Genomic DNA, 15886 nt, shown 5'->3' on the forward strand with positions numbered 1-15886 from the left:
TAAGCAACATTTTTTTTAAATGGTTTAAGTAAACAAAAAAACATTATAATGACACTTACCCTACGGTGAAGTACTGGCGCATTTCCTGTCTGCGGTTGCGCATAATAGCTTTATATTCACCAATGCGCAGTTTCTTCCCGTCCACCAGGCAGGTGCGTTTGGGCCGCGGTTTGTATTTGTAGTCTGGGTATTTCTCGAGATGCTGTTTACTGAGACGAGCCTGTTCTTCATAGTATGGCTGCTTTTCCAAGTTGGTCATAGACTTCCAACGGGAACCTAAAAAAAAAAAGATGTTAAAAAACAAACCCATACCTAAACACAGATGCACACACATGATCTTTTGTATCTGGTTTTGTAACTATGTTAGCCTGTATGCATAGTAAAACCCACCCTAGTAAACCCCCCACCCTAGTATAGTCAGTAAATTCTATTGACCACTGTACTGTGTCCACATTTTTTGTAGGGTGTTTTAGGCCTTCTACCATGACTTCGAAACCAGGACTCCCTTAGGACAGATTATTCGACACTTAATTTGTAATAACATTTTACATGTCCCTTACACAAACACACACGCACATATGTTTTAAATGGTTTTAATGGTGTCCGTCCTTTGAGAGAGCTGAACTGGCAGGTCGCTCACTTTGCACTAAAAGAGGGTTTTTGTTTGGTGTAATGAGTACTTTCGAGTGGCGTTGATGTCGAACAGAACAGAATACCGTGTGTTCTCTGCCCTCTGCGACACGCTGGCACAAACACGGCTGACATGCGTCATTATTTCAGGTGATAGCAGGTTAAGTGGATGTCTAACACACTCCGTCTAATTATCAGAGCTTAACAGGTGTACCTGTGGCCTGTGTCCTTTATTTCTCATTAACACAAACACTGGCGCACATACACGCGTGATTTTGTCTTTCCCCCAAACCCCCAGCGAGAGCTTGTGTGTTCAAACCGCTCATGCGTCCGCGCCTGTGTTGAATTTACGCAGTCCTACTGTATGTTTAATGGGAAAAAGCTGTCACCGCCGGTCCTGACACGCACCCAGCGCTGGAAAGGGGAAACTCCTTCTGTTAACAATTGAGAGAGCGGGGCCTTATTAAAACCAGATTTCCCCGCGTTATAAAACGCTTAGGAGCTCTTTAAAATGTCAAACACAATCCCAGAGGCCTGGAGAAAATGTCAGACAGACTCGAGTGCTGATTTAATGCATAATGAATTATATCATCATTGTTGGAGTCGGCCCTCTAGAGCGATTCATTAGGCAGTGGTTACACAATGCATTGTGTGGTGTCGGGGAAGAAGAACGGGGTTGGACTCTCTGTGTCTGAAGATGGATACATGGTTCATTGAGAAGGAGCCTGAACCTTAGCCCCGCCCACCTTTTTACACCCACAGATTCGGATACGGAATAAGATGTGTATATGTCTTGAATTAAAAACTGAAACTACACCAGTGCTCTCTTACCGAGGATCTTGCTGATGTTAGAGTTATGCATATCTGGGAAAGCCTGAAGGATCTTTCTCCTCTCGTCTTTAGCCCAAACCATGAAGGCGTTCATGGGGCGCTTGATATGCGGTTCGGTGTTGCCACGCCCCCGAGACTCTCTGTAGATCCGCGAGTCTGACACACTGGGGCTTCCTGGAGGGACAAGAAAAGGGAGATTGTTGTTAAGTGTCAAAAATGGTAAAAAACATATATTAGCAAGAGATCATTAAACGTGATAATAAATCACGACCCAATTTATTTCTATAATAAAAATCAAATAAAGAATTGTATCTTACCATCCGAATCGCCACTGATGCCGAAGTCCATCATAGCGTGAGTGAACTTGCTGTCTTCGGAATGTTTTAATTGCTGGCTGAGGCTCTCAAGAGCGGCTTTTTCCTGCAAACACACAACGTATACACAAGCAATCCAGTTAGGTTCGTAATCCACAAATAAACACAGGTTCAACTGCATTATCACAGATGAACAGACCAATCAAGTGGGAGGAAAAAGACCCACGAGGGAAAGAAATGAAAAGTGAGCTAATGTTTATCTTTCATGTACAAGCAAGCGGCTTGGAAGCCACCTGCAATCTATTTACACGTTCTCTCTCTCTCCCTCATACGATCTCAAGCTCTCTCGCTCAGCCCTGAGGTCAATGCATTAGAGAACGCGGGTGCTCTAGAGATGAGTGCGGGGCTGGACGGCACAGCCTCCTGGGTATTTATTACACCCAATAAAAAGCAGATTTACTATGCATTTACATGGCTAATGTAGCAGGGCCACGTATTTCAACACAACACCCACTGCTCTCTCTAAACATGCGCGGCCCGCCCGTCCCCCCGGAGTTGCATCTGGGGCTTAATTAGTCAATTAGACTCCATCCTGAATCCGAGCTGCGTTTAAAACACGTTCGCAGACACGGTCCTCACCATTAGAGAATGACCCGAGCTTTCTGCGATTCTGTAATGAAATGCATTACACCATTTCGTCGCCATCGAGATTTAATTGTTCCGAGTGAGTTAGAGAGTGTGGTTTTAAATGAATGTGTAATGGAGAGAGAATTCAACCCTGGAGAGACAAAGAGAAGGAGAGAGAGGATCGGGTTGGTTGACTACGACAACTACTTGAGGTTCTTCGGCTCTGGCCAGACGCTTTTTTATCTCATAGACGATTGACCTCGCTTGTGTCTCGCAATCCATTTAGCTTAGTGAGACACAAAAGGTTCAGGGATGTGACCCGGTTTGACCACACTTTGTGTTCGTAGGGAACAAGAATTGATAATACAGAGAGGAGGTGTAATTGTTTAAAACAGGAGATAATGGGCAGAAGAGAAAAACAAACAGAGTTGGCTGTCTGATGCGGACATGAAACGGTAAAAAGCAAAAGATGATGATTTCCTAGCATTGATGTCAGCAGTTTTCAATTATATAAAGGGGTATATAGGTTTATCCAAATGCCTGCCCCTCTCCATGTGTGTTGTCCTCATGTGACAACACATCATCTGTCCTGTTATCAAAATTAACCTCGCGGGACACTACAGATGTGTAAAAGTGAATCACAGAGGGTGCGATTGCATAAAGCTGTGGTCGTGGTAAAGCACATCTGATCTGTGGTAAATCATAATAAGGATATAGTGCTTGGATTATTCATAATGCAACTTCATTAACCTAGTAGAAATAAGCACGGACACTAAGCACTAAAAAACACAGCTTACGGGTGAATGAGTTGAGTGTGTCGAACTGAATGTGACAGAGATCAACATGCCCATAAACATGCTTTTTGTTCAATACTAAACACAGCTTGCTACCCATTTTACATGTAGGGCCTACTGTAAATTTCATAATAAAACAGGACATTTAAAACGAACTAAATAAAAGTTGATTTAATCACCTGATAATGGATTTGATAATAAAAATAGGAGGCCCTTTGAATGCAAGGTTACTAAAAAGTGCATAAAACTATTTTGTCTATTAATAAGCATTATATTTATAAGCAAATAATGTCAGCGTAAGAGAAAAGTCACATTTTTAAGTGAATGATACGTTTTTACATTTGGAAAACAGCACATCAATGAATCTCAATAAATGAAAACCAAGAACTTGGAAAAGCAAAGTAAACATGGTTAACCTTTACACAAGGCACTCCTGACACGAGTTTACGCACAAAGGTTTAGTAAATAAACCAAGTGCTTTTGCACTAAGGACAGATGATCAGGAAGCAGGCACACGCGTGTATATACAAACGTCTTCCTCTGCTCATGTGAACAATCACGCTGTTAAACATGGACGATGAGAAAGCGGCTATAATTTAATGCTTGTTTACCGACGTGCTCGGTGTGTTGAAGCATTTGTATGCAAATACTATAGAAAGCGAGCATGTTTTAGTATATGCGGTCGAAAGCGTTTCCTGTGCAATGGAGTTTGGCTTGGTGCTTGGACCAGCGTGTTTATCAAACAAGCCCAATTTAGTCACACGGCCGAGTCACTTCACATTAGCGTCAGCTACGGCGTCGGAATTAGCGTCCCGTTCACTGCGCCCTGCCTGCCCTCAGCCTGCCTTACAGACCATTGCGTAAAAAGAAAAAGCATTCATATCTCAATCACCTCAAATGTTCATCTTGACAACCAAACTCCAGCTGCTTCGGTGTATTGCGTTTTGTAGAAATATTCAAAATCTGTTTTAACAAATTATTTTTCGAACCTTTTCTGAACGTCCGTTGTTGAGGCTCAGGCTGTTGACTGCCGCCACCTTGGCATCCAGAACCTGCTGCTCTCTCTTCAACTGCTCCTTCATCTGTCGAGCCTCCTGAAAGGCTTTGGTCACAGCCTCATGGTCGTTCAGGTAACCAGCGGAGGTGATGGATGACAGCAGGTCTGATGGAACAACAGGTACACGGAGTTACAGATGAAACAGGTGTGTGATTTAAAAAAACGTTTTGACATGAAAGAAAGAAAGCGTTTTTGATATAACAGATGGACTCAAAGTGAAGCCACCCTGCACTAAAGCACTGCTGGGCCCTTGGGCGTAACACATTAGCATTTAGCGTGCTCCAGGGTAAATCTATCAGCATTTGGCGTTAGCGTTACCGTACACACACACTGACCATTTGACTGTCACCACTCTGACTCAGCCTGCCTACGGGTCTTAACATTTATTCATAGCGAAGAGACGAAAAAATGTACATGGCGGAGAAATGTTGGCTTATCTTCAAGCCGTCTATGGGCCAGCACTGTGATCTCGCCTTACAAATCATACAGGGCTTGAATGACGAAAACTGATCGGAGATCAGATGTTTAATGTGTACACATAATGTGATCACATGGGAAAGGTGAATGAGAAATCTTATTTACAGTGCAAATGTCAAATCAGATCCCCGCAGCTGACGCATGCAGAAATCCAGTTGAAAACAGACGCTCTAAAGCCAAATGAAAACCTCCCAAATCTGCCTTTCTGCATTTAGAGATTTCAAAAAAAGTGCTCCCCCTTCAACATTCACGTCTCATATATCTAACATAAATCAGCGCTGTCTCTAGTACCCTCATTCTATAAACTTCTATTGAAACCAGAGCTTAAATCTTAAAAGTGAGAAAAAAGCAGCGATTTATATTAAAACCATAAGCAGCCTAATTTGGACCATCCTGCAACATCTGCCCCGAGTATATCAAAGATGCTTGCTACCATCTTTTTATAGCTATTATTTGTATTATTCTCAGCGGCTTAAACGCCTGAGCTGTGAGCCGCATCTGTTGGCTAGTGCTCCGCAAAGCATTATTTGGCAAGGATAGATCTAACAAAGAGCCGCGCCAGATTATGAGCCTTTATCTGGCTTAATCCGGCCGCTAATGCAGGATAGCATGGATTAAACGCTTTCATATGAAATGATGGACGAGGGAACTTTTTTAAAAGTCATATCTGGGGAATTTGGAAAGAGTGGCCACAGGTCACGGGGTTGTCAGGAGCCAACGCACTTCCTGACAGTCGATGGAAACCTTCTTGAGCATAAATTGAGAGAATTGACTCTATTAGAGAGAGAGAGAGTTACAAAATGTATTAAGGAAGAGATTATTAATAACTTTCACAGACCATATCAATTATAGCTTAGAAATCAGATAATGTCAAAAGCACATGTGCTGAATTTTTCTTGAATTTATAAATAATAGTCCTCAAGAGCCACAAAAGATTGATTGTTAAAACGTTGATTGTTCTTATGGTTAAGCATTTTGACCCTGCATGATCAAACAAACTGGCTCAACCAATTGCTCATTTGGGGTAGGACTATCTGTTCGTGATATGGTTATCGGACATACGTAAGTAGAGTTGTTAGGATACAACCAGCAATGATTATTTTTGTCAATTGTATTTTGTAAGCCGAAGAGAGAAACTCGTCATTTTTGCTTCTGAGTGATGGTCATAGAGGACATAGCCCTTGACAGCTCAAGTTGAATTTTAGTAGTGACATGGAAAGAAAGAGATGGAAAGTTGGCACATTGGGTTGAGCATGCTGGGACGTTTCAGGACTGATGTGGCTTAGAAAGGTCCAACAGATGAGAAACAAGAGGCCATACGAACGGTTGTATATCTGCCAATTCCAGCGTTATGGTTGTGACATTTTGCGTTATGGATGTGACAAAAACACACTATTTGTTACCAATGTAATGAACCATTTGTTTATATTTGACTAAATACTTGTTGATTAAGTTTAATCATCATAAACATATCAGTGTATCCACAAGTATTTAAAAAAAATGGAAATAAAACATGCGTTGTGGATGTGACAAAAAAAGGACACGGTTTTTGGGGAACGACAAACTTGGTAGGATTTCTGAAAAAGTAAAATTCACAAACCAGAAACAATACCCAAAAAATGAAGAGTGGATGCCTCTTCATAGAACATAAATAGTTACTTAATTTTAGTTTTCATGTGCCCATTTATGAGGAATATGTACCGTAATGGATCTGACCATCCTGAAAATGGCACTTATCTGACAAAGAAACATAAAACAAATGCTTTAAAAACTTGGAGACATCACATGGGTATTTGAACCACCAAATGTTTCTATATGTGCTGTTATTATAAACACCTCTGGTAAAAAAAACCTTTTTTCATGGTACGGTTGGCATTTTATGGAATTACCCATCAGGCAAATGGAAATATACACATACCAACAGCATCTTTAAAAGTTCTGATGCGTCTTTGAAATTGCATCAGGGGTTATGTTATTTCCTGACCCCTTTAAAAGACACGCACCAGATGGAATAATCGCGGGAACATACGGCACTCTCCAACTTAATGATCTAAAAGATTCACTGCGACATGTTTCCGAAAGGATTCCAGTGAAAAACTTTCCATCCTAATCCATTTTCAGAACAAAAAACATCTGGGCGGCAAATCCACTAATCTGCTATTAAATCCCAGGATTTGTTGAAAAACACTACGTTTATGGAGAAGTCTGAAATGGCTAACTGTTGGCTTGGAGGGGAGGAGGGAGTATTGCATTATTGTGTTATTAATGCATGTTGTTTGTGCTGTGGGTGGTAACAGAGTTGTATAAGAGGCTTGTCTAATCTCAGCGCCTGTCACGAAGGCTTGTGCTTCCCTATTCAGCAGCTCGAAACAACAGAAATAAATGCTGCTAAACCTTCCTGTCTGTGTCTTGAGCTCTCGTTCCCTCTTGCTTCTAAACACAGCTGCTTAACAAGCTCTCCCCCACCATTAAGACTAATAAATGTTTGACAATGTGCCCTTCAGGCGAAATTTAATTCTACAAACCTAAAAATGTAACATCAATTACCGCCTCATACAAGAGGCTGCGCCGGCAAAAACACATCCAGGAAATGCTCTTGAGAGAGATGTTCAGGGCAATATGTAATAACATTAAGTCTTTTATGTGGTGATTCGTGTGGGTTTATTGAATTGTAATGAGTCGGAGAGGTGCTTTTACCTATGGAGCTCAGTCTGGACGGAGGTCCTCCGATACTGGAGGGGGCACTGTTCTTCAGGGATCCGGGACCCATCTTCACGCCAGGGACCTGTGGGGAAGCGGGGGAGGTGGGTGACTTTCTCTCGGATGCCTTAGGCTTGGACGACAGATTCAAGGGCTGAGCGCCCTCGTCCTGCAAAACAGCAACACGTGTGGCCCGATGTGATTTTTGTTCTCCTTTGAGACTGGGGAGTCATCAAAACTCCCAGCGGGGGTCAAATCAGCTGACCGCATGCCAGGGATAACGAAATAGGAAGTTGTCAGCAAATGCAGCCAGGCCACATGTAAAAATATAGTAATTGTGTTGCCGATATCGAGTATTGGATGGCGCGGTGCATTGCCACGACGCAGTCAGCATGCAGCACAGCCATGCTCGAACAAAGAAGAGAACAGGGACAAAGCGGGCATACCACGGGCATAAGAAACATGCTTAGGCGAGAAAATTCACACACAATCACCGAAACATTTCGCACGCTATGATAAAAACATGCAGATACAAACAAGCACGATACTTAAATACACTATATGCCACAAATGATGTACAAAATATATTTTTGAGTCTGCAGGCTACCAGAGGTGGACGCTTGTGGCCATGTGGGCGTTCATCCATGTGGTGCAAATGATAATATCATTCACTTCCCAGATATCAACACCGCTGACAGTGTAATCACATCAGAGGCACCCTGCTCACACCACAACAGCCAATTAGATCTCAGAGTAACAGATGCAGCACCGCCCCCCAAACCTGGCTCCACGGTCACCGAGCCGTCTCCATCCTCACCTCTGTTTAAATTCTTAACAGCTTCACAGCTGAAATGAGGCTCCAGAATTACAACAAAAGCATGTGGGCATGCGGGCAGGACTCCAGGTTGGAATGACCTCGCCGGCCCTCGTCCACGCCACAGCTGTCAATCATCCTCTCCTGGCAGAGCGAGTCTGAGGTCACCATTGTGCTCTCGCCGTTGTGGGATCTCATATGTGCTAACATGGGGAGTGCGGCATCTGTACCGACACCTGTTTCTAGAGATTTGCCGTCTGTCGCGAACGGCCGGAAATGCGAAAGCATCCGCAGCACAACTGATATATGGCTGGATATCGCTTAAAATTATTATTTCTTGGCTAAGTTGTGCAGGGTCGACATTCACTATGTTCCTACATCATTTAAGCATGGCATGTATTCACCCAACGCTCCAAAAGGTCAAATTTTGAAGAAGCATTTGGATGTATCCTATATGCAATCCCATAATGCATTGTGGCAGGCTCAGTGAAAATGTAAATCAAGGATGGCGGGATTGAGAGGAAAGCGTTTGAACTCTAGAAAAAAAATATTTTTATTCGTTCATTGCTGAAAAATGTTGCAGAACATTGATATATAAACATTTTTTTACAACATTTTTCATTATAAAATCGACAACTTTCAAGGTTTACCTGAACCTTCTGTGGTGAAGATAGGAATTAAGGGAAAAAACATTAAAATATATTGTGTAATGTATTTTTATGCTTATTAGTGTACTGTTTTCCCATCATTCCATATCAGTCACCAATGAGCTTCTGTATGACTTTGGATGCTGTCACAGAAGGCAGCTGCCTATGTAGTCAGCGAGGCAGCTAACTAGGTTTTGGAACAGAGTATCAGAGGGTCTGGAGAGCTTGATTAAGACCTTTCCCTCAGCCGCTCTGTGATGGGCCATAACAGGATTGTCCTCATTAGTGCTCTTCTCAATGCAACAGGGAACCAGTGGGATGTGGACCCCGTTATAAGGAAGGCACACAAAAGACACTAAGATGCGATTGAAGAGAATCCTGTATCATGACCTACATTGTGTGTGGTGTGTAACGACACTGAATTGAAGAGGAAAACTGAATATTTATGACAGATAATGCCTGCCTCCCTTCCTGATGGTGGATTGTTCTCCATGAAGCAAATCCTTGAGTGGGACAGTAGCCAAAGTGAATGAAGCCGGTAAAAGACAAACTAATAGAGACTGGCAAAGCTTTGCGTGAGGAGGAAGGTCTGCTGTACTGTAGGACCTGTCATCCGTGATATAAAGACTACTCGAATACAAAAGACATGCAAGGAGGTATTGAGCTTAAACCTCATAAAATGACATACTGTGTCACTTAAAAACTAGCTTTATATACTCTGCAGTCTACATTAGGGATGTTACACTTCCTTCAAGCATAACACAACAGAAGACGTTCACAATAGGCCTAAACGTCTTGGTCTGAGTCCACTATGAAGCTCACAGAGATGGCACCTTCAAGGTTAAAAGAAAAACCCATAGTCGAGTTTGAGTGAAGTATTGAGTGTATGAAGGTTTGAGTAGGTCACCGAGTGAAAGGCGTGATAGAGTGAGTCTGTGATGCACCTGAGTTGTGAGGCCTTCCCTCGGGGTAAAGCACTTAAGCTCTGTATGCCTCAGTCCAACCAGCTGTCTGACACTTCTCAAAATGAGAGAGAGAACGGCAACTGCCCCAGGACAGCAAGCCTGAAATATACATGGTCTCCCCTACCCAACGGCAACAACAGAGAGAGCAGTGATTGAGAGAACATTTGAAGAAAATCAAAGACACATTGCGAGAGAGAAAGAGAGGACATTTCCTTCTTATGGCTCACTGACTGTGGAGGCCTGGCAGGTGCAGGCCGCACTGCCAATTATGGGTATTAACTCCATCGCTCTTCTTTATCTCCGTGTAATTGGTCATATGACAACAAAAGGATAAATGTTTGAGGAACAGGGGCCTTCATTACCCTCTGACACAATGACCTGCAGGGGGGCCAGAGCCAATCGATGGTCACCATTAGCTCAGAAAGACGAAGAGACAGAAAGACAGAGAGGTATCTACAGCTCTTCCTCCATTCAACAGGCGTGTGGTTGAGCTCCAGGTCTTTCCCCTATCCAAACCCTCATCTGTGGCTCATGGCTGGAGAGGGAGCGGGCAACGGGCCTTCACACATGTTTATCCAGAGCTGGCCGTCCCGCGGTCCAGCTATTGTACTGCTGAGCGGGACAGAATGGGCTTAGAGGGGTGTCTGGGCATCTAGAATGACCAGCCCAGTGGGAGGGGAAAGAGGCCAGGCAGCCTGCTTTAATTTCTGCCCTGCCTGATATTCATGGAGCTTTATTCCGCTCAGATAGACATGGCCTCCTGCTGCCACAGTGGCCAAAGACCCTTGGACACTAAAGCGCAAAGCAGATTTGGGTGAAATACAACAACGCACCAAAGCATGGAGAAAGGAGTTATGGGTAATCAACCAAAGAACACCAAACCAGTTCATACAAAAACGATTAACTCTGGATATTAAGTGCATGCAATAGTACAGCATAACACACTTAGACGTTTGCAAACATACCTTGGGCTTTGGTGGTGGGGTGCTTCTGCTTTTCTCGCTCTGGCCGCTGGTGGGCGAGTGTGTGCCGGTTGCCAGGTTGGCCTGAGGCATTGTGCTGTGTTTGGCCCCTGGAGACACCTGCATGGCAGCCAACTGAGCCGCATACAACTGCTGCTCAGAGACAGTGAGAGAGGAAAAAGAAGAGTGGATGAATAAGAGAGAAAGGCCCATGAATAAATGAATACGCAGAACGCACAAAACGAAACATCCAAAAAAAAGATGCAGGCTAAAAAGCTAGTTTGGCCATTAGTGGATAGGCCTGACGGTTGTTTATGTGTGAGGGGACAGAGCTGTCACTTTAAGTTCCACCATCCATCCTCAAGGGGTTACACTAACAGCTAGGAGACGCCTGAGTGAGACGCGTCCCACCAAGGTGCATCCTGGGAAAAAAATACACTCACCAAGAGGGTCATATTCACGGAGGAAAGAAAAGAGTGAAAAAAGTGACTCTCAAGGTGAAAAACCGACAAATGTGTTTATGTAAAGAGAGAAGTTGTGAATCTCTTGGCCACAAGGAATGGAAACAAACTCAGGACCCCCTGTCAATTCTGTTAAAGAATGCAAAGTGATGAGAAGGGCCAGGGAATGCAGGCTTAAAAGTTGCTAAAATATCTGCCAGTGTGATTGAATGAAATATGTGGCACAGTGATATTTGACAAAACAACAAATAACAGTTTTGCACTTTCTGCTTCCATTGTTAAATAATGTAATAATTATAAGCCAGCTTAAAGCCATGATTGGGTTAACATCAGCGTAGAATAAAGTTTTTTTATATTTATGATATTATGATATTTTATGACATTGAAATCTCCATAAAAAACATATCCCATCAAAAGCTGAGCTCAGGGATGTGCTTTTTGACACAAACTATTTGCAGACCGGAGCACATGTTTCTACGGTAACAGGCAGACCACAGCGGTGTCTGGACATTGTGTAAAACAGATTCCTTGAGCTGTTTGTGCCATTACTGTAATGAGAGTGTGTTTGTGTTGCTCTCGTGTGAACATTTTGTGGACTTTGAAGTAATCGAGGAGCGAGCGAGGGCTTTTTTATTGTATTTGTGGGAATAGATGAGGAACCAAATCTATGTTTACAGTAGCGGTAAAGACGGGCTGTTTTTTAAATTGTATTTTTCTCTTTAAGATTTGGAAGCGAATGGCTGTTTGTGAGGACAACTTCCGTCCTTCTGTTCATCGCTGGCTGCAAGCCACCGGCAGGAAACAAAGAGTGATTTATGCAAATATCCACGGCGGTTCCGTTCTCTCTCTCTCAACCTCGACAGCGCATTCTCCACAATCTTCTGTCTGCTGTATCTGCTAGAATTAAATATTTCTATCAGATGAAAACACGCACAGATTAACACAACATCACGCTGAGACACAGAACATCTCCATCCGCACCCACTTGCTTTTATCTGCCTGAATTTGCAACACGGAAGGCTAATAAAGTTAAAAAGCAAATTTTTTCTTAAAAAGAAAATATTGAGACATGTCTGTTTTAACTGTATTTTACATTATCTGTTTAAAAAATGCGGTGGAAATGCAAACTTTGTTATTGCAGAGAAACACTGGAATAAAAAAAGTGTAATGTACAGTAACCTTTAATAGATAATAAATAAATAAATGGTATTCCATTTGATTAAGAAGACAGCTGTTTTCTAACACTATTTTTATTCAAATAATTTAACACTAAGCTAGTTCTATACTAATTAAACTACAATGATTATAAATACTCCTCAAACAATAATAAAAAATATAAATATATATTTTGTTCTTTTTTCAGGTAGGTATTTAAACGGAGATAATGTACATTAAGTAGGTCATTGTCACAAGGTAAGCATGCACTGAATGTTCAAGGCCATCACTCAAATAAGGTCTTTCGAAAGGCATATGTCATCTCAAAAACACAAACCTAGACGCACCCACACTCCTCCATGCTCTCCGATCAGTATATGACCTCAGTGTGTGAGCTGTGGTCAACACAGGGGACCAGAAGATGAAATAAAGCTCTTGTTGGTCATTTCTGTTCAATTACACCCACCGTGGCCCCTGGTTGTGTGTGTGCCTGAGCGTGACATATGGCCACTGTCGGACTGTGCCCTTCCCGTGTGTGCGTAAGATGGCGATATGGTCCGTGTCCGGTCCACCGCATCAAGACTGCTTTCTTTTCTCTCTGAAATGTGTTCTATTACAAGGTCAGCTTCTGTCAATCAAAACTGCTAGAGCGGTCAGGTCTGAGAGTGACACGTAGGGACACACACACTTCACATCCAACAGTCTGCCGTTGAATATGCTTAAAGCGCGGCCGCCCCACTGCCAGCGTGAGCAAACAGGAAGTGACAGCACAATGGCCCTCGATCGCCCAGGGGCTCACGTATGCACAGTGAGAAAGGGGGATGGAGAGGTGGCTGATATCAAAACTGGGGAAGTTGCAGAGGAATTTAAATGTCAACCTTAGAGAAAACACACACACAGAGGTGCTGAATGGGGAAGGGTGTGTTTGTATAGGATTTGATAGGACTCTCGACTCGTACGTCCTTTTGAACTCGGAAAACTGCTCCCCTTTCCTCTTCTGACTCTCTCTCCTACCTAATCCTTACAGAGGAGTCTTAGGCCGGCTCTAATTCTCACTTACTGAAAATGTGTGCGTTTAAAAACAACAAAGGTAAGAAAACACACACAGTCGAGCAGAATGTCAGGCTTCATCTAACTGAGGGGGCCAATTTATATTTGAACACAATAATAATCATAATAATAAACAAATTAATAATAAAGTAATAAATATAAAAATCAAAGCAATAATAAATTAATACATTAAATATAATAATTATGGAAAGAATAAATTAACAATGAATGAATACATTTATAAAACAGTATAATAATAATAATTACAATCATTAAAATCATTTTATAAAGATATATAAAGTTGCCCTTTTCCTTTTTTCCATTTGATCTTGGGTCACCAATTTAAGTCTGACTGCGACTGATGTGTCCTCAAACATTTTGGTACCTGACAACATCTGCCCTTAACAATGACAGAATGCAACGTCAGTCCATAATTCTTTGCCTTATTTCAGTGTCGTCCAATGAACCGGGTCAAATGTGAGCGGCCTAGGTAGTGTGTTAGTACGTGTGTATAAACAGGGTGACGGGAGGAGATAGATTGGCATTTGCACTTTGGAGAGCATTAGTGTTGGTGACACATGTTCTAACAAAGCCAAACCCCCTTCCATCCTTGCTAAGCCCCTGTCCCTTCCCTGAGCGCTGGAAGACAGGCCGTTGTCGGCGCTATTCCTTCGGAGTGGATCTTCGAGACATCTCTCGCTCTCCCATAATCCCCTGCTTTACTCAGATTACGAGCTTCTTTCCCCATCTTGCTTTGTTGTCAAAATGGGAGCAGTTCACTGTGATCCTTTAAGCTATTGTCGTTTTGGTCACCGCTGACTATCGTGCTATTGTTTTGTGCGTTTTCCACTTGCAGGGACCTTTCATTTAAAATAACATTAGTGATGCACTGGGAATATTATGTAAATCTTTTACAGTCTTGTGCAGGTAAACCAAACTGTACAGGAGCCAATCCAGCCTGGCTTTCTATTTACAGTGCCACTGACCTCAACATTTCCAAACAATTATTAGTTTCTGAAAGGAATGCGAGGTGCTTGTGATCAACGCATAAACGGGTTTGAACTACAAATGGAAATATCTGTTTCATTTAACTTCTTACTTCTGATAAAAGGTATTAAATACAGTTTCCCTGCTACTTGTTCCCTCTCCCTCTCTTGTGTGCTGCAGTAATCTGCTGCAATATGGTCCAACATCTGCCTCTACATATGATGGCTGACCTCCTCCATTGACCCACTTTATAACTCTTCAGCGTTGCTGCTCGCAGCTCGTACCTTTCCCTTCCTCTGCTTCCTTTCTTCTCAAAACCATCTTAGCTCTTTTATGCAATCACACATTTTAAACACAGTCTTTGCTTTTGTCACTGTGTGACTTTTATGTTTGTTATGAGTTTTATTGTAGATGTTATACTGGTTATAAAACTCTACTCCACAGTGAACTTTGTGACTTTGGTGAGCAATGGCATACACCTTTAAGTCAGTGACTCTCACAGCAGACTCACACACACACACATACATACATGGTGGTATGTTGAGGAAGGGAGGAAAAAGTCTTGAAACACTTCAAGACAAATTTGAACGCATAATCTCTGCATGAGCACCACATGCAAGAGTGCCACCCCATTCTGTTACTTATTATATTGTGTACACATATACTGTACTTTAAGCAGACAAGTATTGTTATTGTCATTAGAGTGACCTAGTGACATGGGAATATTTTGGGCCTATGATCATATTGGGGGGTCTAAAAATGAGACGTGCAGAGGGATTCTCCCAGAGGAAATCGAGTCATCTGTATTTAGGTTAGCCTGAGTAAATTATTTTCATTGTGACAAAGCCCTAATCTGCATGTGTGTGTGTTGCAAGGGAGATTTAGAGTATACAGAGAACAGTGGCATTGGATTTTGTTGTTGTTTTTCCCTCACTTGTTTTGGTGAAATCCAATTGCGCCTGACAAAGCTGTTCAATCTGGGATTTTTAGAATCTTAACATGAAGGAACATATGGAGGGACGATTCGAAGCAGATCAAATCAGACGAGACAAGAATCTCCTTGTAATCTAGTCATACATAGCACAGAGAGTACACAGCGGAAAAAGGAAACAGAAAAATATATTGTTTATCCAAGGGGCACCTGGAGACTCCACCTGTGCATATGTGTGAGAGCCTTTAATATCTGTTACATATGTTTGATTGGTGTTGATGTGTACGTACTTGGCCGTGTAAAATGTTAATTCACTGTAATGTGCAGCTGGGAGCAGCTGTGTTTGGTTAATGGCGGCATGGTGAGTTTGGCCTCTTAGCCTGGCTCTTTAATGCTTGAGGGAGGTAACAGTGAGGAAGGGCCGGTCCGGGCCCCCGTGGGCCCTCGGGTTAATGCATCTCAAACAGCCGGGCTCTTAACCTGG

At 42.5% G+C, this 15886-nt stretch overlaps 1 protein-coding gene across 4 annotated transcripts in view; it reads right to left on the minus strand.

Annotated features, from left to right (window-relative positions):
- The window catches only part of sox5 (SRY-box transcription factor 5), a 68468-nt gene that overhangs the window by 4035 nt on the left and 48547 nt on the right, over positions 1-15886 (minus strand). For 3 of the 4 annotated variants that reach the window (XM_079455349.1, XM_079455347.1, XM_079455346.1), the window contains 6 exons: positions 10822-10971; positions 7428-7599; positions 4186-4358; positions 1779-1881; positions 1462-1635; positions 60-276 (listed from right to left, as the gene is read on the minus strand). In XM_079455349.1, the coding sequence (XP_079311475.1) occupies positions 60-276; positions 1462-1635; positions 1779-1881; positions 4186-4358; positions 7428-7599; positions 10822-10971 (989 nt within the window). The remainder of the gene's footprint in view (positions 1-59; positions 277-1461; positions 1636-1778; positions 1882-4185; positions 4359-7427; positions 7600-10821; positions 10972-15886) is intronic. The other variant, XM_079455348.1, reaches the window with a different exon arrangement.

This window comes from Barbatula barbatula (genome assembly GCF_947034865.1).
Source record: "Barbatula barbatula genome assembly, chromosome: 4".
Taxonomy (NCBI): Eukaryota; Metazoa; Chordata; class Actinopteri; order Cypriniformes; family Nemacheilidae; genus Barbatula; species Barbatula barbatula.